The sequence below is a fragment of the Protomyctophum bolini genome, assembly GCF_963924005.1.
Source record: "Protomyctophum bolini genome assembly, chromosome: 17".
NCBI lineage: Eukaryota > Metazoa > Chordata > Actinopteri > Myctophiformes > Myctophidae > Protomyctophum > Protomyctophum bolini.
Genome location: NC_137878.1, coordinates 43,041,390 through 43,067,439, shown reverse-complemented (window position 1 = coordinate 43,067,439; position 26,050 = coordinate 43,041,390). Strand labels below are relative to the sequence as shown.

At 41.9% G+C, this 26,050-nt stretch overlaps 1 protein-coding gene across 2 annotated transcripts; it reads right to left on the bottom strand.

Moving 5' to 3' along the window:
* Nucleotides 1-858: 858 nt before the first annotated feature.
* On the bottom strand, nucleotides 859-25,125 carry gmeb1 (glucocorticoid modulatory element binding protein 1). Of its 2 annotated transcripts, none has more exons than XM_080787366.1 (13): nucleotides 25,086-25,125; nucleotides 23,679-23,839; nucleotides 22,400-22,449; nucleotides 21,927-22,048; nucleotides 17,808-17,911; nucleotides 16,353-16,504; nucleotides 15,234-15,338; nucleotides 9,208-9,345; nucleotides 8,569-8,703; nucleotides 7,649-7,956; nucleotides 3,190-3,315; nucleotides 1,399-1,590; nucleotides 859-1,320 (listed from the first exon to the last, which is right to left on the bottom strand). In XM_080787366.1, the coding sequence occupies exons 2-13, from the start codon at nucleotides 23,837-23,839 to the stop codon at nucleotides 1,069-1,071; spliced, it is 1,845 nt and encodes a 614-aa protein (XP_080643492.1). In that variant the 5' UTR covers nucleotides 25,086-25,125; the 3' UTR covers nucleotides 859-1,068. The 2 variants fall into 2 exon arrangements, with proteins under 2 accessions (XP_080643492.1, XP_080643493.1); XM_080787367.1 differs by having other exon boundaries at nucleotides 23,679-23,866; nucleotides 25,086-25,124.
* Between the last annotated feature and the right edge of the window lie 925 nt (nucleotides 25,126-26,050).

Sequence of the window (26,050 nt, the reverse complement as noted above, 5' to 3'; positions counted from 1 at the left end):
ACATAGCATACATCTAGATGTAGATCTGTTATATCTCCTATTAGTTTTATCTACTGTAAGCGCCATTTGAGTCTCCTAATTGTGGCCAATGATGTCAACCGAGGGGTGTACATGACAATAAACACAATGTTTTGGGCCGATCAAATAATTTGTAAGATAACAAAACAACCTGCCATTTTTTCTTCTTACTAATTATTTGTTCGGCCCAAAACATTGTGTTTGTTGTCATGATTTGTCACAACTCCAGTTGTCTTTGTCCGCAGCGTAAACGTCTTTAAATCACATTGTGACTGACAGGCATCAGTGTTCACATTGAGACCCTGTCTGTCCCACATTGTGACTGACAGGCATCAGTGTTCACATTGAGACCCTGTGCCAGAACCCCCAGTGTCTTACATTGCTTGATTTGCTTCAGTCATCAAATACATTTCTGTAGGCTTACATTTAGCATCTTAATGGTTTGAAACTGTACTAATCATTTTAAAATGGTTGAAATTGTACCCATCATTTTAAAATGGTTGAAACTGCACCCATCATTGTAAAATGGTTGAAATTGTACCCATCATTTAAAAATGGTTTAAACTGTACCCATCATTTAAAAATGGTTTAAACTGTACCCATCATTGTGGTAAATTAAGTAATGCAGATGTTTAACAACATTTTACACAATCAAGAGTTAAATATCTAATAACACACACACACACACACACACACACACACACACACACACACGCACACGCCTACTGTATGTTATGTTTCTTTTCGTGCCTGCATTCTGAAGAAATGATGGGGGGGGGGTAGACTGATCTAATCTGTCTTTATTATTTACATTGAAGGTTTTTCACACAATAAAGAATAATAATAATTATTATTATTATTTACATTGAAGGTTTTTCACACAATAAAGTAAGAACAATGAACGGAAAAGCATTTCCTTGAACACATTTAGCAAAGACTGAGCAAAGTAAAGGACTAGGAATTAGGGGCCAGGAGTTAGGGGCAGGAGTTAGGGGGTAGGAGTTAGGGTTAGGGACTAGGATTTAGGGGCTAGGGGTTGGCTACTAGGAATTAGGGGTTAGGGACTACGGAACTCTCCTCCATCACAACGATCTGAACTCCAGAAATATGTCCGCTGGCGTCCAGCGTCAGTCCCTGAACCTCCTGGATCTCCTGGATCTCCTGGTTTGCCTGTACCTCCTCCGTGTGCATGTTCTCCTCCTGAACCTCCTGAATCTCCTGCTCCTCCTGGTCCTGTGTCTCCTGCTGCTCCTCCTGACCTCCTCTGCCCTCTGCCTCCTCCACAGTCATCTCCAACCCGTCCTGGTGAAGATAAAGCATGTGAACATGATTTGTTGTTGTTGTCAAACTCATCGAACGCCAAAGACTTAATTAACATACCTGATGGAGCTCCACCCCCTCCGGCTCCTCCTTCACCCCTCCCCCTCCCATGGGGGCGGAGTCTATCTGGATGACTCCTCCCCCTCCTCCCATGGGGGCGGGGTCTATCTGGATGACCGTGTGCTCCTGTCCCGCCTCCGTCTGACCTTCTGACATCACTTCCTGGTGCACCAGCACTGTACCATCCATCACCTGGGGGGGGGGGGGGGGTTTAACACAGAGCACCTTGGTAACCATAGTAACCTCTGCTATATAGATGATCCCTGTGCTTTAGACCCGCTGTTGACCTGTCTGTCTGTCTGTCTGTCTGTCTGTCTAGCATCAAATGCTGGATGAGGATAAGACAGAAGTTCTCATAATCGGTTCTAGTGAGCAGAAAGAATCAATAATAAGTGTGTGTGTGTGTGTGTGTGCGTCTTGGCTTTCAGACCTCTCTAAAAAGACCTTGGGCCTCACAGATCATGTCATAAAGTGGGAGGAGTTTACCTGGCCCTCACAGATGATGTCATAAAGTGTAGCAGAAAGCATTACAAATTAAATGGATAAATTAAAAATATGGTTTAATAAAAATAAGTTATCATTGAATTTGAAAAAATAAAACAAGTTTATGATTTTCTCTAATATGAAAAGCTAGGATGAAATTATTCTCTCTATAGATGGAGTGAATATTGAAAGAGTGAATGAATTTAGGTTTTTGGGTGTTATATTAGATGAGAAATTATCATGGAAAAATCATATAGCATATATTAAAGCCAAGGTGGCAAAAAGTATTTTTATTTTGAACAAAGTAAAATATGATTTGGATACGAATTTATTGAGGATGTTGTATTGTACACTGGTTTTACCATATTTTATTTACTGTTTGGAAGTATGGGGCAACTCATTCAAGAGTAATATGACTCCCTTGATTATGTTACATAAAAGAGCGTTAAGAATCATGTATAAAGAAGATTTCAGAGCACACACCAATAGGCTTTTTATGTTATCAGGTGTTGAATTACGAACATTATTGGTGGTGTTCAGAGCGAAAAACAGATCATTACCAACACAGTTACAGAAGTCATTTGTGTTTAGCTCAGAGGATGAGGACCATAGAAGAAGACATGATTTTAAACATCTGTTCGCTCGGACTACACTAAAACAAATGTGCACTTCTGTTACAGGTATAAAGTTATGGAATTCACAAAACCAGAAGTTGAAGAGTTGTACAACAGGGTTTCAGTTTAAGAAAGTGTTTAAAAAGGAAAAAATGATAAAATATGAATTAGAAGGTTAGATATAAGTGTTATTTTGTTCCCTCAGCATTGGGTTTGTTTGTTCTCTTGTTGTTCTTTTGTCTCTGTTGTTTTCTTTCTTTTTTATTTGATGTAATCATGGTGATATAAAATGTATGGTTGGTAGCAGCATCATTTAGATGTTGTTTTCAATGATAGGGGCAGGTATAAATAAGATTTATCTTCTTCCTGCTCCTTTTCTTTTCTGCTATGGAATATGTAAAAAAGTAAGTACAAAGTAAAATGAATATAATCATGTAAAACCATAACTGAAATAAATAAATATGAAATGAAATAATGTGGGAGGAGTTTACCTGGCCCTCACAGATTATGTCATAATGTGGGAGGAGTTTACCTGGCCCTCACAGATTATGTCATAATGTGGGAGGAGTTTACCTGGCCCTCACATATGTCATAATGTGGGAGGAGTTTACCTGGCCCTCACATATGATGTCATAATGTGGGAGGAGTTTACCGTGGCCCTCACAGATGATGTCATAATGTGGGAGGAGTTTACCTGGGCCTCATTCTGCTGGCTGAGCTGCACCAGCTCCATAGAGGTCATCATGGGGTCAACCAGGGTCATGGAGGTCATCGTGGGGTCAACCAGGGTCAGGCCTGACGACGGGTGGAGCGTGAACACCTGTCAATCAATCACTGTCAGTTAGCACCTGTCAATCACTGCAGAGGCAGACAAGCTGTCAATCAATCACTGTCAGTTAGCACCTGTCAATCACTGCAGAGGCAGACAAGCTGTCAATCAATCACTGTCAGTTAGCACCTGTCAATCACTGCAGAGGCAGACAAGCTGTCAATTAATCAGGTTCAGGTTTATTTGTCATTTGTGTAGATACAGAGTATAAATACAATGAAAATTATTTTGCTTAGAGCACTCTCAGTCTTACATACACAGGACATAAACAACATCTATAGTGCAAGAAAAATACAAAAAAACTGCAAGTGACAAAACAGTGCAATACAGTTCAAGGTCAGCTGTTCAGCAGCCTGACTGCCCCCTGGGGGTAGAAACTGTTACTGAGACGGTGGTGCGAGATTTTATGCTCTGGTAGCGTTCTTTGGAAGGGAGTGGTTTGAACAGGGTATTTGCGCGGGGTGGCTGGTGTCTTCCATGATGTTGTGGGCTTTTTTCATACAGCGAGTGGTGTAGATGTTATGGAGACTGGGTCATTCTGTGCTGCCGATGATTTTAGCTGCTGTTTTAACGGTCCTCTGCAACCTGTTGCAGTCCTGAGCGGTTGTGTTACCGTACCACACTGTGATACAGCCAGTTAAGACACTTTCAATTATACAGCGATAAAAGTTCACTAGTGTTTTGTACTAATTTTTTAAGGCGCCTCAGAAAGTACAGTCGCTGCTGTGCCTTCTTGAGGATGTACTCGTTGTTGAGTGACCATGTGAATGTGTCTGTGATGTGTATGGTGTTGAGTGACCGTGTGAATGTGTCTGTGATGTGTATGGTGTTGAGTGACCATGTGAATGTGTCTGTGATGTGTATGGTGTTGAGTGACCGTGTGAATGTGTCTGTGATGTGTATGGTGTTGAGTGACCGTGTGAATGTGTCTGTGATGTGTATGATGTTGAGTGACCATGTGAATGTGTCTGTGATGTGTATGGTGTTGAGTGACCGTGTGAATGTGTCTGTGATGTGTATGGTGTTGAGTGACCATGTGAATGTGTCTGTGATGTGTATGGTGTTGAGTGACCATGTGAATGTGTCTGTGATGTGTATGGTGTTGAGTGACCATGTGAATGTGTCTGTGATGTGTATGATGTTGAGTGACCGTGTGAATGTGTCTGTGATGTGTATGGTGTTGAGTGACCATGTGAATGTGTCTGTGATGTGTATGGTGTTGAGTGACCGTGTGAATGTGTCTGTGATGTGTATGGTGTTGAGTGACCATGTGAATGTGTCTGTGATGTGTATGGTGTTGAGTGACCATGTGAATGTGTCTGTGATGTGTATGATGTTGAGTGACCGTGTGAATGTGTCTGTGATGTGTATGCCCAGGAATTTGAAGTTATCAACTATGTCGACAGATGACCACTGTCATCACTGTCAGTTAGCACCTGTCAATCACTGCAGAGGCAGAGAAGCTACAGTATTATTATAATTACTTGCGCAAGCAGAGCGCGCAAGTAATCATTTCGCCCGGTCTCTTCAACGTGACAGCCGTCAACCACTTTTCTGTGTAAGCAAATCTGTGCCTGGTTTGCTGGGACCAGATTACACAGATGACCATTTCTCTTACGTCATCATTGAGAGCTAGTCATACATATACACTACACACCATGTACTCTGGTCCCAGCTCTCAATGATTGAATTTGTATGAATTTGAATTTGAATTGAATTTGAATTGAATTTGTATCATTGAACCCTACAAACCCTCCCGCGCACTCAGATCAGCCAACGCAGGGAAGCTGGAAGTACCCTCACTAAAAACGCCGGGACAACGCTCCACACCTCCCAAACTATTCTCCCTTCTGGCTCCAAAACTGTGGAATGCAGTCAGAACTGCAGCATCACTCCCAATCTTCCTCTGTAGTCTGAAAACCCACCTTTTCAGACTCCATCATGGCCCATAGCACTTACCCTACCCCCTTAGATAGCATTTCTGTAGACTTAGATAGAATTTGATACAGACTTATAGCATGTTATGTAGACAGCACTAAAATTCCATTGTATGTAGTCATAGCACGTCATAGTACATATGTACATATGTATAGCATAGTAGTATATATGTATAGTTTATATGTATAGTTTCATTATATAGTTATTCCACTGTTACGTTCTTAGCTTATGCATGTTTCATGATAAATGCTTTTTATGTGATGTATTCCCATGGTTTTTTGTTCATGCTTAATGTAAGTCGCTCTGGATTAAGAGCGTCTGCTAAATGCCTAAATTGTAAATTGAAGTTGAGTCGATGCATCGTTTTATGACGGAGCAACACGATTCAATGATTTAAAATCGATACAGTAACTATTTAGCAAAGAAGTTGCAGGTCCTAGTAAGCAAGGTGCTAAACAAGGTCTCCGGACTGACTAAGTTTCTAGCTCGAACAGCAAGATACATGGATAGGGAGACAAAATGAGTGTTGGCCAACTCCCTTATCCTGTGCCACTTTGATTTTGCGTGTACATCGTGGTTCGAGGGCTTGATTAAGTCTTTTAAAACAAAGCTACAGTCAGCTCAAAATAGACTGATCAGGGTTACACTAGGGATGGAACCCAGAACCCATATAGGAAGGAACCAGTTCAGAGAGCTGAACTGGCTCCCAGTAGAATCAAAGGTTACAATGGCTAGACTAAACATGGTCCATACAATTAAATACGGAGAGGTCCCAGAAGTTTTAAGAACATGTTTCAGGTAAACGAGGTACACAACCATTTCACCAGAGCCAGTATTGCAGATGTGGTGCTCCCTGCTTTTAAAAGTAAAGTGGGCAAAGGCTCATTCATTTATATAGGAGCCACACAGTGGAATAACCTGGAATCCAGTGTTAAACTGACCTCCAATTTGAGGACATTTAAACAGAAGACTAAAAAATGGCTACTGGAAAAGGTTCCCCTATAAAGGGTCATCTTAGAGGGATGGATAGGGATGTACTTGTTGTGTTGTGTATGTAATGTATATGTACTGTTATGTATTTGTGATGTATTTTAAAGTATTGTTCAGTGTGAGAGGACCCCAGTGGAAATAAGTCTTTGGACTTTATGTGTAATCCTTGAATCGCTGATTATAATTGTTTTATGATTGCTTTTCTAAATAAATCAAATCAAATCAAGTTATATCTGTGTGAAACATGTGGATAGTGCAGGTTTGGATATAAATAAGTAAACAGTGATTCTCTGGACAATACATATTGAACTAAGTAATTAAACCCCTCTTTTTATTTTGTCTTCTTAAAATTGCTAAATTCCACACAACAAAAACATAGTATTTTAGTTTAGGTTTCTGGTGTAAGGACTTCAGTGTTTTGTACCATACAATGGTATGTATAAGTACAGAACAAATAATGTTTGCTTTCGTTTGTTGAAGAAGAGTCTGGGCCAATATGATTTAGTCTTACTAGAATTACTAACAGTTTCTAAATCTTATATTTAGATTTAGTCTGGCGTATTAACCTCTGAGGTTACTGGAGGTCAATGCTTAATGTGTTTTAGTGTTAGCATTATGTTATGCTTTAGCTATTGAAAAATAGCAGTTCTACAAGCTCATAGCGGGCCACCGAGTGGCGCGCTATGAGCTTGTAGGTCTGCTCTTTTTGAAAAATCGAAGACACTTTTAGAATCTGATCTCAGGTCAGAATGGGTTAAGCATGTTTACCTAAACCATCGGTGTCAACATCAGACCGGCCCGCGGGCCCATTTTGGGGTACTAGATATAAATGGCATTAAATGGGGGTCAGTAGCCTCTGCATGTCAAACTGGGGGTCCTTTTCAAATGGGGTCTTTTGCCCTGAACATTAATTTCAGGGCAAGACCTCGACCTCGCGCGTGCCGACTCGGCCCCCAGCCTGGTACCGACTCGGCCCCCAGCCTGGTACCGACTCGGCCCCCAGCCTGGTACCGACTCGGCCCCCAGCCTGGTACCGACTCGGCCCCCAGCCTGGTACCGACTGGGCCCCCAGCCTGGTACCGACTCGGCCCCCAGCCTGGTACCGACTCGGCCCCCAGCCTGGTACCGTAGTCAAAATATGGCCCTTAAGGAAAATTAATTGGGGAACCCTGGTATAGAGCGTCGCAGTCCCGCCCCCTCGAGAGACCGGGGAAAGAATTCCCCGTTAATTTTCCTCATAGACTTTTTAAAAAGTATTTATTTAAAGACGGTTACACCGCGGACAAAGACAACTCATCCATCTTGTCGTGACAAATCATGACAATAAACACAAGTGAAGGACTGTCCCATAGAAGACAGAGATATGGGGAAGGTTTAGGGATAGGTTCAGGGTTACCTGTGGCTGTTGGACCAGGGTGTAGGTCTGCCCCATAGACGTGAAGGACTGCCCCATAGACGTGAAGGACTGCCCCATAGAAGACAGAGATATGGGCGACAGAACGGTGAACTGCTGCTGCTGTGTCTGTAGCGCCACCTGCTGGTTGAGCAGCGCGGTGGTGGAGGCCGGCCTCTGGAGGCGTGGCCTCTTGGTCTGCTGCCTCTTATTGGCTGTTGGTTTGTTCTTAACGACCGGCTGAGGGTTCGAGGAGAGCACCGCTCGGACCTGCTGCTGCCGGCTCTGTTCCTCCAGCTGTTCCTCTAGATCTGTAAGACCACAGCGTTTATGATGCATTAGATCTATATATGTATGTTTTATATGTGATAATATACATGTTTTATATGTGATAATAAACGTGTTTTATATGTGATAATAAACGTGTTTTATATGTGATAATATACATGTTTTATATGTGATAATATACATGTTTTATATGTGATAATAAACATGTTTTATATGTGATAATAAACGTGTTTTATATGTGATAATAAACGTGTTTTATATGTGATAATAAACGTGTTTTATATGTGATAATATACGTGTTTTATATGTGATAATAAACACGTTTTATATGTGATCATATACGTGTTTTATATGTGATAATATACATGTTTTATATGTGATAATAAACATGTTTTATATGTGATAATAAACGTGTTTTATATGTGATAATAAACGTGTTTTATATGTGATAATAAACGTGTTTTATATGTGATAATAAACGTGTTTTATATGTGATAATATACGTGTTTTATATGTGATAATATACGTGTTTTATATGTGATAATAAACACGTTTTATATGTGATCATATATTTTTATATGTGACTACCGGTACTCACTATTGAGGATGTTTGTTCACTAGTGTTTAGTACTCACTATTGAGCGTGCTCAGGAAGTCTTCCTGTCCAGGGTTTATCTGCAGTTTTCTTCTCTCCAGGATCTTCTTGACAGAATCCAGAAGACCAAAGACCTGAGCCAGGTTACTGAGAACAGCCACTTCCACCAGGCATTCTATAGATATAGATACATGTAGATAAACATATCAGTTACTGAGAACAGCCACTTCCACCAGGCATTCTATAGATATAGATACATGTAGATAAACATATCAGTTACTGAGAACAGCCACTTCCACCAGGCATTCTATAGATATAGATACATGTAGATAAACATATCAGTTACTGAGAACAGCCACTTCCACCAGGCATTCTATAGATATAGATACATGTAGATAAACATATCAGTTACTGAGAACAGCCACTTCCACCAGGCATTCTATAGATATAGATACATGTAGATAAATATAGAACAGCCACTTCCATCACTTCCACTTCCGTTGATACATGAGGAGTCCTGGGCAGCAGACTGCTCGGTGAAGAGCTGGACTCCTGTCAGGGTTAGGGTTAGGGGTTAAGTATAAGTGTTAGGTTTAGGTTTAGGGGTTAAGTATTAGGGTTAGGGGTTAAGTATTAGGGTTAGGGTTTAAGTATAAGGGTTAGGGTTAGGGTAACGTACCAGAGTCCTGGGCGGCAGACTGCTCGGTGCGGAGCTGGACTCCGGTCAGCAGCTGCAGCAGTTCAGTGCTGATGTTGGTCACCACTTCCCCCATCAGACCCACGTCAGCGATGCCCTTCCAGAAGGACAAGGTCTCCTCTAGATAGAACAGGTCAGAGGTTAAAGGTAAAGGTCAGGGTCATCAGACGTCTGTGAATAGGGTTAAACCCACGTCTCTCCCAGAACAACAACAACACATTAAGTAGAAATAGAGTACATATTTAGTAAATAATAAGAGTAAATTGTACAGCCCCGCCGGCTAACTCTGACCGGCCCGCGGGCCGTACAATGCCCAGGTCTGACCTTGATGGTGATTAGATTAATGACGTCCCACTGTACTGTGCCCACTGTACTGTGCCCACTGTACTGTGCCCACTGTACTGTGCCCACTGTACTTGCCTCACTGTTTGTAGTACCATAAACAAACAGTCCATAGACTGATCCCTGAGTCGTTTGGTTTGTGACTTGTGAGCGGCTGTGTGCTACACTGATCACTGTGCTGTGCTACACTGATCACTGTGCTGTGCTACACTGATCACTGTGCTGTGCTACACTGATCACTGTGCTGTGCTACACTGATCACTGTGCTGTGCTACACTGATCACTGTGCTGTGTGCTACACTGATCACTGTGCTGCCTTAAACCTTAAACCTAACCTTAACAATGAGCGGCTGTGTGCTACACTGATGGTAAATGGTAAATGGTGCATTTATATAGATAGATCTTTATTTGTCATTGCAACGTGTACAACGAAATTAAAAGTGCCAACCAATCAGTGCATTATATCACAAACAACCTATACAAGCTAAAACAAAACACACATGACTTCTTGTTATTGTACAACCCCAGCAGCATAATGCACAAACATGTAATTCCATCTATTATCGCACAACAACAAACCCTTATTGTACTTTAAGATAGCAGATAAAAAAAACTAAAAGTGTCGCAGTAACAGATCATTTTTTAGCAGCGTTGAGTGCAACTACCGCTGTGGGATAGAAGCTATTACTGAATCTGTTGGTCTTGGACTTGATCACTCTGTACCGTCTGCCTGATGGCAGCAGTTCAAAAAAATCATAAAGCGCCTTTATCCAAGGCGCTTTACATAGATTGTGCACCGATGTACACCGATGGCAGCGGTAACCATGCAAGGCACCAACTAGCACATCAGGAGCAATTAGGGGTTCAGTGTCTTGCTCAAGGACACTTCGACAGTAACTCTGGGGGAGCCCGGGTTCGAACTGGCAACCTTGCGGTTCCCATCCAGGCACTCTACCCCTGAGCCACCGCCGCCCCTGATCACTGTGCTGCCTTAAACCTTAAACCTAACCTTAACAATGAGCGGCTGTGTGCTACACTGATCACTGTGCTGCCTTAAACCTTAAACCTAACCTTAACAATGAGCGGCTGTGTGCTACACCGATCACTGTGCTGCCTTAAACCTTAAACCTAACCTTAACAATGAGCGGCTGTGTGCTACACTGATCACTGTGCTGCCTTAAACCTTAAACCTAACCTTAACAATGAGCGGCTGTGTGCTACACTGATAACTGTGCTGCCTTAAACCTTAAACCTAACCTTAACAATGAGCGGCTGTGTGCTACACTGATCACTGTGCTGCCTTAAACCTTAAACCTAACCTTAACAATGAGCGGCTGTGTGCTACACTGATCACTGTGCTGCCTTAAACCTTAAACCTAACCTTAACAATGAGCGGCTGTGTGCTACACTGATCACTGTGCTGCCTTAAACCTTAAACCTAACCTTAACAATGAGCGGCTGTGTGCTACACTGATCACTGTGCTGCCTTAAACCTTAAACCTAACCTTAACAATGAGCGGCTGTGTGCTACACTGATCACTGTGCTGCCTTAAACCTTAAACCTAACCTTAACAATGAGCGGCTGTGTGCTACACTGATCACTGTGCTGCCTTAAACCTTAAACCTAACCTTAACAATGAGCGGCTGTGTGCTACACTGATCACTGTGCTGCCTTAAACCTTAAACCTAACCTTAACAATGAGCGGCTGTGTGCTACACTGATAACTGTGCTGCCTTAAACCTTAAACCTAACCTTAACAATGAGCGGCTGTGTGCTACACTGATCACTGTGCTGCCTTAAACCTTAAACCTAACCTTAACAATGAGCGGCTGTGTGCTACACTGATAACTGTGCTGCCTTAAACCTTAAACCTAACCTTAACAATGAGCGGCTGTGTGCTACACTGATAACTGTGCTGCCTTAAACCTTAAACCTAACCTTAACAATGAGCGGCTGTGTGCTACACTGATCACTGTGCTGCCTTAAACCTTAAACCTAACCTTAACAATGAGCGGCTGTGTGCTACACTGATAACTGTGCTGCCTTAAACCTTAAACCTAACCTTAACAATGAGCGGCTGTGTGCTACACTGATCACTGTGCTGCCTTAAACCTTAAACCTAACCTTAACAATGAGCGGCTGTGTGCTACACTGATCACTGTGCTGCCTTAAACCTTAAACCTAACCTTAACAATGAGCGGCTGTGTGCTACACTGATCACTGTGCTGCCTTAAACCTTAAACCTAACCTTAACAATGAGCGGCTGTGTGCTACACTGATCACTGTGCTGCCTTAAACCTTAAACCTAACCTTAACAATGAGCGGCTGTGTGCTACACTGATCACTGTGCTGCCTTAAACCTTAAACCTAACCTTAACAATGAGCGGCTGTGTGCTACACTGATCACTGTGCTGCCTTAAACCTTAAACCTAACCTTAACAATGAGCGGCTGTGTGCTACACTGATCACTGTGCTGCCTTAAACCTTAAACCTAACCTTAACAATGAGCGGCTGTGTGCTACACTGATCACTGTGCTGCCTTAAACCTTAAACCTAACCTTAACAATGAGCGGCTGTGTGCTACACTGATCACTGTGCTGCCTTAAACCTTAAACCTAACCTTAACAATGTTAATATTATTAGCAATTACTCACCGAGTGCTGACATGATGAAATGTTATTTCATCATATGGGTGGACTAAAACCGCATTGCTTATATTTTGAAGCCCATGTATTCTCACAGTGCACGTCAACTGTGCACGTGAATTGCGTGTGGTTGAGAACCTGTCTTCCTTCCTTCACCCCCCCCCCCCCCCCTCACATGCTGCTTATAAACGTGGAGATATGGGGAATTATAAGAGACTGAAATATGAATTTCAGCGTGCCGTGTCTAAGGCTAAGGCCTCCTACAAAGTGAAGCTTGAAAACAAACTGCAAGCAAATGACATCAAAGGTGTATGGCAGGGTTTGCAGGACATCACTGACTATAAAACCAAGCACCATGTTCCAGATCTGGACCCCTCCCTTCCTGGGAGGCTTAATGATTTTTATTGTCGGTTCGACAGTGAAGACCATCAGTCCCCCTCTTTTCCAAGAGAGCAGGGTGACTCTCCACCCAACATACATGAACATGTATGATGTCAGACTGTTGCTCCGTCAGCAAAACCCCAGAAAGGCGGCAGGGCCTGATGGCGTGTCATCTGCCACACTAAAGCACTGTGCCGACCAACTTGCACCTGTCCTCACTTCCATTTTCAACTGGTCACTTGAACTCTGTACTGTGCCTGCTTGCTTTAAATCTGCGGTTATCATTCCTGTCCCAAAGAAAAATAATATCACCTGTCTTAATGACTATAGGCCTGTTGCCCTAACATCTGTCATTATGAAAGTCTTTGAGCGACTGGTATGTAAACACCTGTCCAGCATAGCACTAGATCCCCACCAATTTGCCTACAGAGCAAATAGGAGTGTAGATGATGCAGTGTCCCTCTGTCTGCACAATATCACTCAACATCTAGAATCCAGATCCACCTATGCTCGTGTACTTTTTGTTGATTTTAGCTCCGCATTTAACACAATAGTGCCTGGGAAGCTGATTTCAACCCTACAGGAGCTAGGCGTCAGTACACCTCTATGTAAATGGATCTTTAATTTTCTATGTGACAGGAAACAGGTGGTCAAAATAGGTGATCTCGTCTCGCTGTCGAGGCTCCTAAACACTGGGGCCCCCCAGGGGTGCGTCCTTTCTCCACTTCTGTACTCTTTATACACTCATTTCTGTCAATCTCACTTTAGTACAGTTATGATGTATAAGTTTGCTGATGACACATCCTTAGTAGGTCTTATTACCAACGAGGTGGAAACCGACTACCGCAGAGCAGTAGAGGAGCTGGTGAGATGGTGTGAGAGTTACAACTTAATCCTAAACATCTCTAAAACCAAAGAGATGTTCATAGATTTCAGGAAAAAGAAATCGTGTCCCCTCCCCCCCCTCTTCATCAATGGGGAAGAGGTAGAAAGAGTTTCCTCCTTCCGGTTCCTAGGGACCACCATCCATGAATCCTTATCATGGGATCTTAACACCAGTCTCATAATAAGCAAATCACACCAGCGTCTCTATTTCCTGCGGCAGCTTAAGAAGTTCAAAGTCAGCCAAGCAGCCATGACTCACTTCTATAGGGCCACTATTGAAAGTGTTCTCACCTTCTCCATGCTTGTCTGGTTTGGTCACACAACCTCTCAAGACAAATCAAAGCTGGAAAGAGTAGTACGTCGCGCATCAAAAAACATAGGATGCAGCCTCCCTACACTTTCCTCACTCTATTCCACCAGAATAATTAGGAAGGCAAATAAAATCATTGCAGACAACTCCCATCCTGCACAACCTCTTCAATCTCCTCCCATCAGGCAGGAGATATAGAAGTATCCAGAGCTCCACATGTCGCTTCAGGGATAGCACTTACCCAGTAGCCATTAGACATCTGAACTCCTAGTACAGTATATGCATATAGCACTTTAAAAAAACTGAATGTAATTTCATATGCTGCTGGTTTTTTGTATTGTACTGTCCTTCTTGTTTGTGTATATGTTGAGTATGAACCAAGACAAATTCCTATCAACTTGTTGACATGGCAAATAAATTATTGAATCTTGAATCATATGCCAAAATGTCAGCTTTTTGGATTTATTGATGACAACAGCGTCGGTGAATAATGAAGCCCAGCTGAGCATGCAGCTCCACAACACGGTAGGCGCATGATTACCAAACTTCCTCGCAGGAGGACAAGTTAAATCCCATTATGCTTTATTGCTTTATTTAACCCGCTCTAACCCGCCTCGCCAATAAAGTTAACTTAAAAGGTGTGTTAAGATGCTGCATCGTAAGGGCCGATTCATACTCCTATTTTAGAGCCGAATAAAAGTGGGTTCGGCGCTGTAGAGCCTACAATGTGACATCATTTTAGGTTCGGGGGGGGGCGGGTACCGTCCTAAAGTCGACTCTTCGGTGCTACTGAAAATTTCTGACCGAAACAGCGGTAAAATAGGAGTATGAATCGGCTCTAAGGCGGTGTTGCGCCCAGAATGTGTCATGCTTCTGAAGTTCAGAACGCTTGGGCGATGTGCCGTGAGCTTGTGGATCGTCTGTTTTCGGCACACGAGTCGACACCGTTGAACCACAAAGTGAACGTGCACACATCAATGCCTGCCAGGCTGCCAAGTCTCAACAATATAATCACTGGTTGGCTTGTTATTGTGTTTTCAGAACGTGGTTGTTTAATGGTTGTCTCACTCATCTCATGCTCATAGTAAGCAGCGTGCCATGTAGGTTGTGAAAGTGGCACCTCCAGGGTCCTCCGTATCGAAGAACAACTAAGAGAGCTACCTCTAATGTTCTCATTATTAAAATAAAATGCTAGTATTTACATAACTTGTAACTTAAACAAAAACATAGTTTTCAACTGGGAAAGGAAACGTCTCAAGCATGCAAGTAGAAAGTAAAAAAAAATCACACCCATGTGAAATGAGGGGCGCTCTTATTGTACATCATCATAAATGGCCATTTACTGCTCCATATATGGAGATGTCTGTGTAGTAATGATACAGTGACCTCTAGGGACATGGCCATATATGGAGATGTCTGTGTAGTAATGATACAGTGAACTGACCTGAGATGTCACAGGTGTCTTTCTTCTCTGCAGCCTCTAGGGGCGCTGTGGAGCTCCACTCCATGCTTCCTGCATCTGTCTGAGAGATGTTACCCCCGGAAACCACTGGAAGAATAAGAACAATAATAATAATAAACCACTGGAAGAATAATAACAATAATGATAATAATAATAAACCACTAGAAGAATAAGAACAATAATAATAATAACTAGAACTGCACTCTGCCGAGTGCATACTTGCTTGTTGCACACTAGTAGGCCATAAATGGCCAACTAGTGCGCAAGCAGAGCGCGCAAGTACTTTCGACCGCTGTAAACTGTCACATCTCAGTATCTCTGTGAAGGAACGTTTGAAATGTATAATCATTAGGTGTAACTATTTGCTACCTACCTACTTTTTTACGTAAGAGAAATGGTCATCTGTGTAATCTGGTCCCAGCAAACCAGGCACAGATTTACAAATTACAAATTTCAAATTACAACTACATATATCTGTATGTAGTTGTAATTTGATTAGCAGTATACTGTGGTTACTTGGTGCCAGAAAGTGACAGCGTCAACCATTTTTTTGTGTATGCAAATCTGTGCCTGGTTTGCTGGGACCAGATTACACATTACGTCATCGTTGAGAGCTGGGACCAGAGTACATGGTGTGTATATGTATGACTAGCTCTCAGTGATGACGTGGTCAGAAATGGTCATCTGTGTAATCTGGTCCCAGCAAACCAGGCACAGATTTACTTACACAGAAAAGTGGTTGACGCTGTCACGTTGAAGAGACCGAGCGAAATTATTACTTGCGCGCTCTGCTTGCGCAAGTAACTAGAAATGCTCTCTGTCGAGTAGACAGGCAGACAGACAGGCAGGCAGGCAGACAGGCAGGCAGGCAGACAGGCAGGCAGGCAGGCAGGCAGACAGACAGACAGACAGACAGACAGACAGACAGACAGACAGACAGACAGACAGACAGACAGACAGACAGACAGACAGACAGACAGACAGACAATCTGTCTGTCTGTCTGTCTGTCAATTGGAGCGGTAGTTGAGAATTGACAATGGATTTTAAGGGGTTTGAATTAGTGGGTGTGGTTTCAGAGAAAGGGGGTGTGGTTTCAGTACCTGGACAGGAAGTGGGTGTGGTTTCGGTCCCGGTGCCGTCGGGGGGGAAGCGTGTGTTATTGATCAGAAGGTCAAACTTGGTGCTTCGACACGTGTTGGTGCACAGGGACGTGTGGTGGTAGAAATCAAGCTGCCCCGAGTCCATCATCTTCCTGTTAATACAATACATTTATTTAATATTTATACATAAAATATATATATATATATAAACTCAGCAAAAACGGTAATGGGTGATAATGGGTAGATCTCTCACCGTTTGGGGGCCGGCGAGCGATCTACCCGTTATCACAAACCGAAACTGCTCGAGCGAGGGAACCACGACGCAGTGGAACGAGGATCATCATAAAGTCGTGTCGCTCGCCACCGCCACACAGAGAGAACGTGTGTGTGTGTGTGTGTGTGTGTGTGTGTGTGTGTGTGTGATAAAGCTAATCATTGAATGAGTGTATGTTTCTATACACGTATGTTGAACGATTATACATCAATAAAGCTTATTTTGTGGTTGTGTGTGTGTGTGTGTGTGTGTGTGTGTGTGTGTGTGTGTGTGTGTGTGTGTGTGTGTGTGTGTGTGTGTGTGTGTACGATTATACGTCAATAAATCTTATTTTTGGTGTGTGTTACTTTCTACAGAATCTGATAACATTCCGTGACATGTTCACATTATTACAGAAATATGCTATGAGTATATAAATGTGACTGGTCAAAACTTTGAGATGTTTTTCTAAAGTGTTGGACTCATTCAAAAGCCTATATTTTGAAAACTGAAAACGATAGAAATGTTATCTCTTTTCCTGGTGAAAGTAGAGGATTCTAGCTTTCATTTGATGTATGACATGGTATTGTATTATATAACACAGCATAATGATATGTGTCTTGTAATATGAATGATCAAAAACGAGAGACTGAAAAGTGCTCATTCAAATGGGTACATTTTGAAAACTAACAAACTGTATCTCTGTTCCTGGTGAAAGTAGAGTGTTACAGCTTTCATTTGATATATGATATGTCTCTGTCACTATAATAGAGAATATGTTATGGGCATAATAGAAGTGTGCTGCAAACAAATGAAGATAACTACCAACTACCAAAGCATTTTCCTAGTGAAACCGAGCTGTATAAAACTGCCTGTATCTAAAGAATGCTACAAACATAATTATTTTTCCTGAGTAAAGAGGAAAGATTCCTCTTTCATTTGAGACATTTCGTGATATTGTCACATTATGAAATAATATGCAATGGGTCTTCAAAGTTCTTTGGAATTTCCGGCAAATGAGAAGAATGCCTGGGATAAATTAGGGCAGTCTTAATGCAAGTGGATGGAGGAGAAATCCACCTTAATGCAAATCCGGTGCCCTATCACAGTGACATCACTAACCTGAGCATGACTCCTCCCATAGTGACATCAAAGTGACATCATGCCTCCTCCTATAGTGACATCACAGTGACCTCACTAACCTGAGCATGACTCCGCCCATCCGTATGGCTCTCTTCCAGTCCTTCAGAGTAGCTTTACCCGACATGTGGACGAACTGCTTGGGACTGATCAGCTGATCATCGACCTATCAGAGGGGAGAATGATGGTCATGTGATGATCATTCTTCAACTATCAGACAAGAGAACAGTGATCAGCTGATCTTCAACCTATCTTCCCCCTGAGGGTGCTCAGGGGGAAGCTGGTGTCCTTCTATCAGTGCTCCATAGAGAGCATATTGACATACTTGTAGGAGCCACAGAATGCTTATCTACAGTAATTACAAATACAGTAAGAATGCTTATCTACAGTAATTACAAATACAGTAAGAATGCTTAGCTACAGTAATTACAAATACAGTAAGAATGCTTATCTACAGTAATTACAAATACAGTAAGAATGCTTAGCTACAGTAATTGTCACTTGGTTGGACCCTGTAGTCAACAAATACGGGTGTCTGAACCAGCTCACTCCTAAGGCTGTTTGAACTTGGAGGCAGGGTGAGCTGGGAGGATACACTTTGTTGACCGCACATATACTTTGATTAGTTTGATTCATTCACGTTTTGTTTGCTCACTGTTTTGATTGTTATTTATTAGATTCTTTGCACATATTTATTGCATATATATTTATTGTATTGTAATATTTGGTGCACTGAACTATATAAACATTTAAAACTTTGAGCTTGTTTGGATATGAATCATTTTATCATTGTTTTATCGCGCGTCATTACAGTTTGTTTTAGCTCCCAGGTTTAGCCTGCCGGCATGAATAATTTATTGGTAATTATTATCAGCCACAACAATACTGTATATGTGTGTGGTACACCAGCTGTACAGTGGCTCCAGAGTGTCATAAATACAGCACAGAAGATGGTTGGCTGCCCTCTCCCCACACTGGAAGAACTACACAGAGACCGCTGTCATAAAAAAAACTCTGAACATTATGAAAGACACTTCCCACCCCGCTCACTCACTGTTTGAACTGTTGCCATCAGGCAGACGCTACAGAGTGATCAAGACCAACAGATTCAGTAACAGCTTTTATCCCACAGCGGTAGTTAATTGCACTCAATGCTGCTAAAAAATGATCTGTTGCTGCGGCACATTTTAGTTTTTTCTGCTATCTTAAGTGCAATAAGGGTTTGTTGTGCGATAACAGCTCAAATTACATGTTTGTGCATTAGTGCTGCAGGGGTTGTGCAATAACAAGAAGTCATGTGGTTTTTGTTTTAGCTTGTATGTTTTGTGATATGATGCACTGATTGGTTGGCACTTTTAATTCCGTTGTACACGTTGCAATGACAAATAAAGATCTATCTAACCAACCGTGTTTGCGCGATACGATGCAATTTGATGACGATTCAACACAATAGAAAGGATTTATATTAAAGCTCTGTTAATTTCCCTAAAACATGTAAAAATGCATTAAATTCAAAGCAATTTGTTGTTACTGTAGGTTAGTATTATAGCTCTGCATCTCAAACAACCCAACTTATACAATTCTGTAAGTAAACAAAGGGTCTGCTCTCTGCTGCTCTCTGCTGGTTACTGTGGAATTGTTAGATTACTAATCATAATTGCAAACGCACTGCGCACTAACTATGAGACCTAGCAGAACATGTCTGTCTGTGTGTCCGTGTGTCTGTGTGTCACGCTTTTGTGCCCATATATGGAGCTGCTTTGGGGACTCCTTATATGGTTATAACTGAGCCATGGTGACATGAGTGTGATGGCGTGTGCCTGCGACCGGCAGACATTCAGGCCAACACATGGACCCGGTTTGAAAAAATCAACAAAGCCAAGGGCCATGATGAACGCAGGAACGTGGACAAGGCCCTGCTTCGAATGCACAACAAGCTGGAACATGCCAACGAACAAGTATAACTACGTTGCGTTCGCTTCCCGCGTTTGCGCGTCTTACTTGTATAGTATATAATTATATACTGTATACCTCAACGGTCAATATGAGGTTTAATAGATTAAATATCATTCATCGATTAATGTTACTAACATATAAATAGAAAAGAAACAAATAAACAAAACAGGTTACACTGATAGGCTATGTCTAGTTTAATTTGCAACACAGTTTTATAATATAATAGCCTATATGTATAGTGTGTGTGGGGGGGGGGGGGTCCCTGCTTGTTCTCTCTCTCTCTCAGCTAAGGGGTCCTTGGCTTGACCTGAAAAACATTGAAGACCCTGGCCTGTATTATTATAATATGAAAATAATCCAGTATTATGCAATTATTAGCCAAAACGTTTTAAATACATAGTAGATGCAGATCCACAAACTCGTGGATCTTGTGGATCTGCAATTTTAGGCGTGCTGCAGAATATAAATGAGGCCTCTATCCCAGAGAACAGCAGAGAGAGAGAGAGAGAGAGAGAGAGAGAGAGAGAGAGAGAGAAGGAAAGCTGGCTGTGGAAAGTTGTCAAACGGTTGAAAACGACTTTAAACACAAGCAGTAGACCTGGGGCCTATTTCACGAAACTTGGATTAGAGATTAAGCCGGGCTTTAACACATATCCTGGCTTAATATATCCTGGATCAGTGCTTAACCGGTTTCATGAAAGCTGGTTGATCTTGCCAGATTAATTTAACCAGTTAACCTGGATATGTTGAGGCTTGATTCGGTTTCATGAAAGGGATGCTACATAAGTTACCATGGGAATTTATGCTTTGGATTTAGCCTGCTCCGGACCAGGCTAACAGCCAGGTTTAACCTAATCCTGATGTCTTTACTGTTCATTAAGCAGTCAAACTGATCACAAACCAATGATGTTTTCCAGATTTATTCAATTATTATGGGTTTATGTTGCCTTATTTGTATCGGTCTGCATTAAAGGACTAATTTAAGCACTATATAAAATCAAATAACCAAAATATATAGGCTGCACAACATCATGACAGCTTGTGAGCTTGTAGATCAGCTGCTTTTGGTGAATGTTCCCCATGAATAGGTTTGCTGTCGTGCAAGTGCACGGTTAAGAAGAATTATTATCTTTTATTTTTTTTGTAAAAGTGAAAACCACTAAATATTACCATTACTCATTGTTTTACAACATATTACCATTATAACGTTTCACCCATAGTCCTACATACTTACACCTAGAAACCCCATTCATTTATAGGCTCAAATTATGATGGAATAATACATTCTGAAAAATCGGTATTGCCATGCCATGCAATCGTGACACTACAGTGCATGCAGACAGATAGACAGACAGACTTAATGTAATGTAACATTTCATGGCGCACAATACATGTAGATTAGTAGGATATAATTCCATACCGTACCGAATCCGGAGCGCACTCGCCTATTAGTTTGGCGTTTGCATTGCACAAATGAGCTCAGTGCGCTATTTCGAGAAAGTGCCCTTAAAGTTTAAGCTCGTTTGGAACTATAGCTCACCCTCCACAACTCGGGGCTATAGGTTCACTGAATTATATATTTATGGACTTCGACTATAGGCCTATATATATATAATATGCTTTACAATTTACGCGTTCAATCTGTCGGCAATATTTTGCCACGCTCTCTCCCTCGCCTTGTTAATGGCGCTTGTATTTCCCTTTTTTTTCCTTTTTTCCATGGCTTCCTCGTAGTATATCATAAGATTTTCTTGCTCCTCATCGGTGAAAGCCGCAGCTCTCCCTGCAGATTTGCTCGCCTCGCTCATGATTGGTCTCGCTCAAGAAATCTATGATCGGCATCATGGCTTTTCAAGGAATGCGTGCACGCGCTTGTAAGCGAGGCTTGCTGAGCCCGGCTCGCCAAATCCGCCAATTCTGAGCCTCGCTTGGCTTTAGTGGAACGGAATAAACCAGGCTGTAAAGATCAGGATTTAAAAAGCCTCGCTTTGGCCTATATCCTGGATTAGTTAATCCAAGATTCGTGAAATAGGCCCCTGGCTGTGGCGTTGTTGTTGTTGTACATGTGTGTTCAGACTGCAGAAGCTTTCTTTAATTACAAATTGATGATTGCGACGCAGATTCACATTTGCGTCTGAGAACAGCTGTGGATCATTAGCGTGCGTGCATGCGTGCGTGCGTGCGTGTGTGTGTGTGTGCGCGCACACGTGCGTGCGTGTTTGTACCTTCACACACTTGACGTTGATTCCAGGACAGACAAACTTCTTGGCGAGCAGCAGAGCTTTGCTGTCTCCACACGTGATTGGGTAACCGATCTCTACGTCGTCTCCTTCCAGGGATGGGGTCTCTAGAACACACATCACATGTTACCATGGTAACATGTTTATACCTCCCAGGGATGGGGTCTCTAGAACACACATCACATGTTACCATGGTAACATGTTTATACCTCCCAGGGATGGGGTCTCTAGAACACACATCACATGTTACCATGGTAACACGTTACCTTCCAGAGAAGCAGGTCTGTGTGATCTAGTGTTTCCAGGCTATAATGAATTCTAATACATGATATAATATAATAACATAATAAAAGTCCATTCTCACCTTATTACAGTATAACCTGTAGTAGATAGATAGTAGATATATAGCAGATATATATAGTAGATATTTATATCAACAGTATTAATACAAGTCTCACCTGCATGTGATTCAACGGTCATCACTGCTGCGTCTGTTTCTGCTTCATTCCTGTACACAGATTATTATTATTATTATTATTATTATTATTAGCTTCAATGGATTTAACATATAACTGAATGTATGTGATTGGTTAGGCGATTAGCTCGTCTACATGACGTACATTTTCCCTTCATTGTCAATTTGTCAATAATGGCATTTAATGTTTGTGTTGCCACACATGTACGTCATATTTAATGTTTGTGTTTCCACACATGTACGTCATATTTAATGTTTGTGTTTCCACACATGTACGTACGTCATATATGTATGTCATATTTAATGGACATATGAACTAATTTCTCCTTTCAATGTCGATTTGATTGATTGATTGATTTATTAACAGTTTGCAGAAATACAGTACAACTCAATACAACAACTGTTAACTGTGAGTGGACGACACCATAAAGCATTACACTTGTTTACAAGAGGGTCCACCATTTTCTATTCATCAAAACAATTAGAGAAATGGGGAAAAAGGTCAAAAGGGAAAATAAACATAATATACAGTGAGGGGAAAAGGGGTGGGTGGGGGATTCAAATCAAAGTGTTCTTGGGCAAGACACCTAACCCCACCTGGCCTCCAGTGGGGTGAGTGTCCTTGGGCAAGACACCTAACCCCACCTGGCCTCCAGTGGGGTGAGCTCACCACCGTCGGTGTGTGAATGTGGGAAGTGAGGACGCTGGCGTTGACTGTTCACCACTTCACCTCCCAATGTATGAATGAATGGACCTTCACCTGCAGTGCAGTGCAGTGCAGTGCAGTGCAGTGCAGTGCAGTGCAGTGCAGCGCAGTGCAGTGCAGTGTAAAGTGGTGTGGTTGCGAATGCAGTGAGCACTTACTATGAGACCTAGCAGATCATGTCTGTCTGTGTGTGTCTGTCTGTCTGTCTGTCCCGCTATACGTCCAAATATGGAGTGTGTTGCATCAACACAATCACTCAGCTCAAAAGTGTTGCATCAACAAACGAATCACTCAGCTCCATATATGGGCACAAAAGGGGCCAGGTCCACATATACAGTAACAGCGGGACAGACACACAGACAGACAGACAGACAGACAGACATGATCTGCAGGGTCTCAGCTGCGTTCGCTTCCCGCGTTTGCGCGTCTTACTGGTATAGTCTATACCATGTTGCTGAATTCAGTGAAGAACGATTGGCACAGAACCCTAACAGAACTGCTAGAACTGTTAAAACAACTTTACGATAACAGTAATAATAATAATAATAATACTAACCCAGTGATTGGCTGCAGCTGGAGGATGACTTGGTTCTTGTTGGGGTCATCGGGGTCATCGGGGTCATCAGGGTCATCAGGGTCACCGGGGTCACCTTCGTCCTCAGTCTTCATCATCACCATCTGACCAACCGACACACTGACCTCATCACCGCTGGACATCTACACAACCAATCACTGCGTCTGTTACTAAACATAATAACATGACCTCATCACCGCTGGACATCTACACCAGGTGTTCCCAAACTTTTTTGGACCAGGTACCCCTTTTGGGGTAGATATTTTTCCAGGTACCCCCTCATCCTCGCAACACGGATAACAATATATTTACAACCACAAGCAGTGTTTCCTGCAGGAAAAAGCTTTGGCATGGTGCTGGGCACAGGCCGCAATTTTGATGAATTAATTAATTTGATTCATTAATTAATAAGATTAATACATTAAGATTAATTTGTATTATTGCTCTTGTATTGCTATTGGAGACACTGGGAGGACACTGGGGGACACTGGGCAGGCACTGAGGAGGCACTGGGGAGACACTGGGGAGGCACTCAGGGGCACACTGGGGAGGCACTGGGAAGGCACTCGGGGGGCACACTGGGGAGGCATTGGGGAGGCACTCGGGGGGACACTGTCTAAATGTATACGTCTAAATGTATACGTCTAAATGTATACAGACGTCTAAATGTATACAGACGTCTAAATGTAGACGTCTAAATGTGTACGTCTTCTCTTATGGGGGTCCCTGGCATATCTTTTCAAATGGGGGTCCACAGGCTAAGTAGTGTCAATTTGGGGGTCCTTGACATGAAAAAGTTGAAGCCTCTTGAATCTTGATCATAAAACTACATTAGATTCAACCTCATCATAAAACTACATTCGATTTCGATTCCTGAGAACACTTGTCGCGTGTCGCCACTCTCTATTCCACTCAGTACAGTACAGTACAGTACAGTACAGTATTGATTAACAGTTTTCAGAATGGGTTCATTTCACATTTCAAGCACAACTCAATACTGTTGGTCGACACACTGATAGAGCATCACACTGGTTTACAACAGACAGGGTACACCATGTTCAATTCATCACAACAGTAAACAGTACTTGAGTAAATGTAATTAGTTACTTTCCACCACTGGTATTTACGTGCGTGCGTGCGTGTGTACGTGCCAGTCGTCTCGACGTCTCGTGTGCGCGGGCGTGCGTGCGTGCTGCGTGATGCACGTAAAAACACAGCCCTAACGTCAAAACGCCGTTATCCTACTCCCCCCCCCCCCTCCTCCTCACGCACACGTCACGCACGCACGCACTCACACACGCACACTAGGTCAGAAGCGTGCTGTGGGACGTGCATGAGTATGAACAGATAAATAATGTTATTATCGTTCTAAGAATATCGTCTTCTTACCGTTTACTTCTTGGACAGCAACACACGGGCTGAAGCGCATGCGCACTGTGTGTAGGACGTTCACACTTCCTGCCTAGAGGAGGCAGCAGATCTACAACCTCTCAGCGCGTCGAGGAGCGACGCGCTGAGAGCTTGTAGGTCTGCGGTGTTCTCCTGTCCCTTTAAGAGAACTGTAGGCGCGCGACACCGACCGTGTTACCGTGATTTATATTAAAATACCTGATAAAAATATATATGAAAACATGTTTATTTAAAATATATATGATATGAATATATATGAAAACATGTTTATTTAAAATATATATGATATCAAGTAATACATAAAATAAATAAATAAATAATAATAATGTAATAAAATGAGCAGTGATTTATATTATAATATACATGAAATTAAGTAATGTAATAAAACGAGCTGTCATTTAAAATGAGTGGAAAAAACATGTTTATATAAACAAATATATCCAAAAATAATAATATTGAATATGATTATCAAATGAGTGGCAAAGCCATATAAACGGTTTATATATGATAACCATAGATTGAATAGTTTATAGGGTCAATATAAGTACATTAATATATGATAACCTTCCTTCCACAAGAGTAGCTTTTTCATATTTATTTATCACACATTTTATTATTTTTACCAGTATAGAAACTATACATGGATCTTTTTATTATCACCGTGAAACGTCCCCAACGCCTTAGAGTATATGTACTCTAAGCCTTAGAGTATATACTCAGGCCTACGCACACTTCAAGGTGTTTGTTTTTTTACCAGTGAGGAGAAGATCCTGTACACTACAGGAATATTGTCCTTTGTTTGACTTATTATTATTATTATTATTATTATTATTATTATTATTATTATTATTATTATTATTATTATTATTATTATTATTATTATTATTATTATTAGTAGTAGTAGTAGTATGGATGTATGACAGGAGCCCTCGTACAAGGTTTAT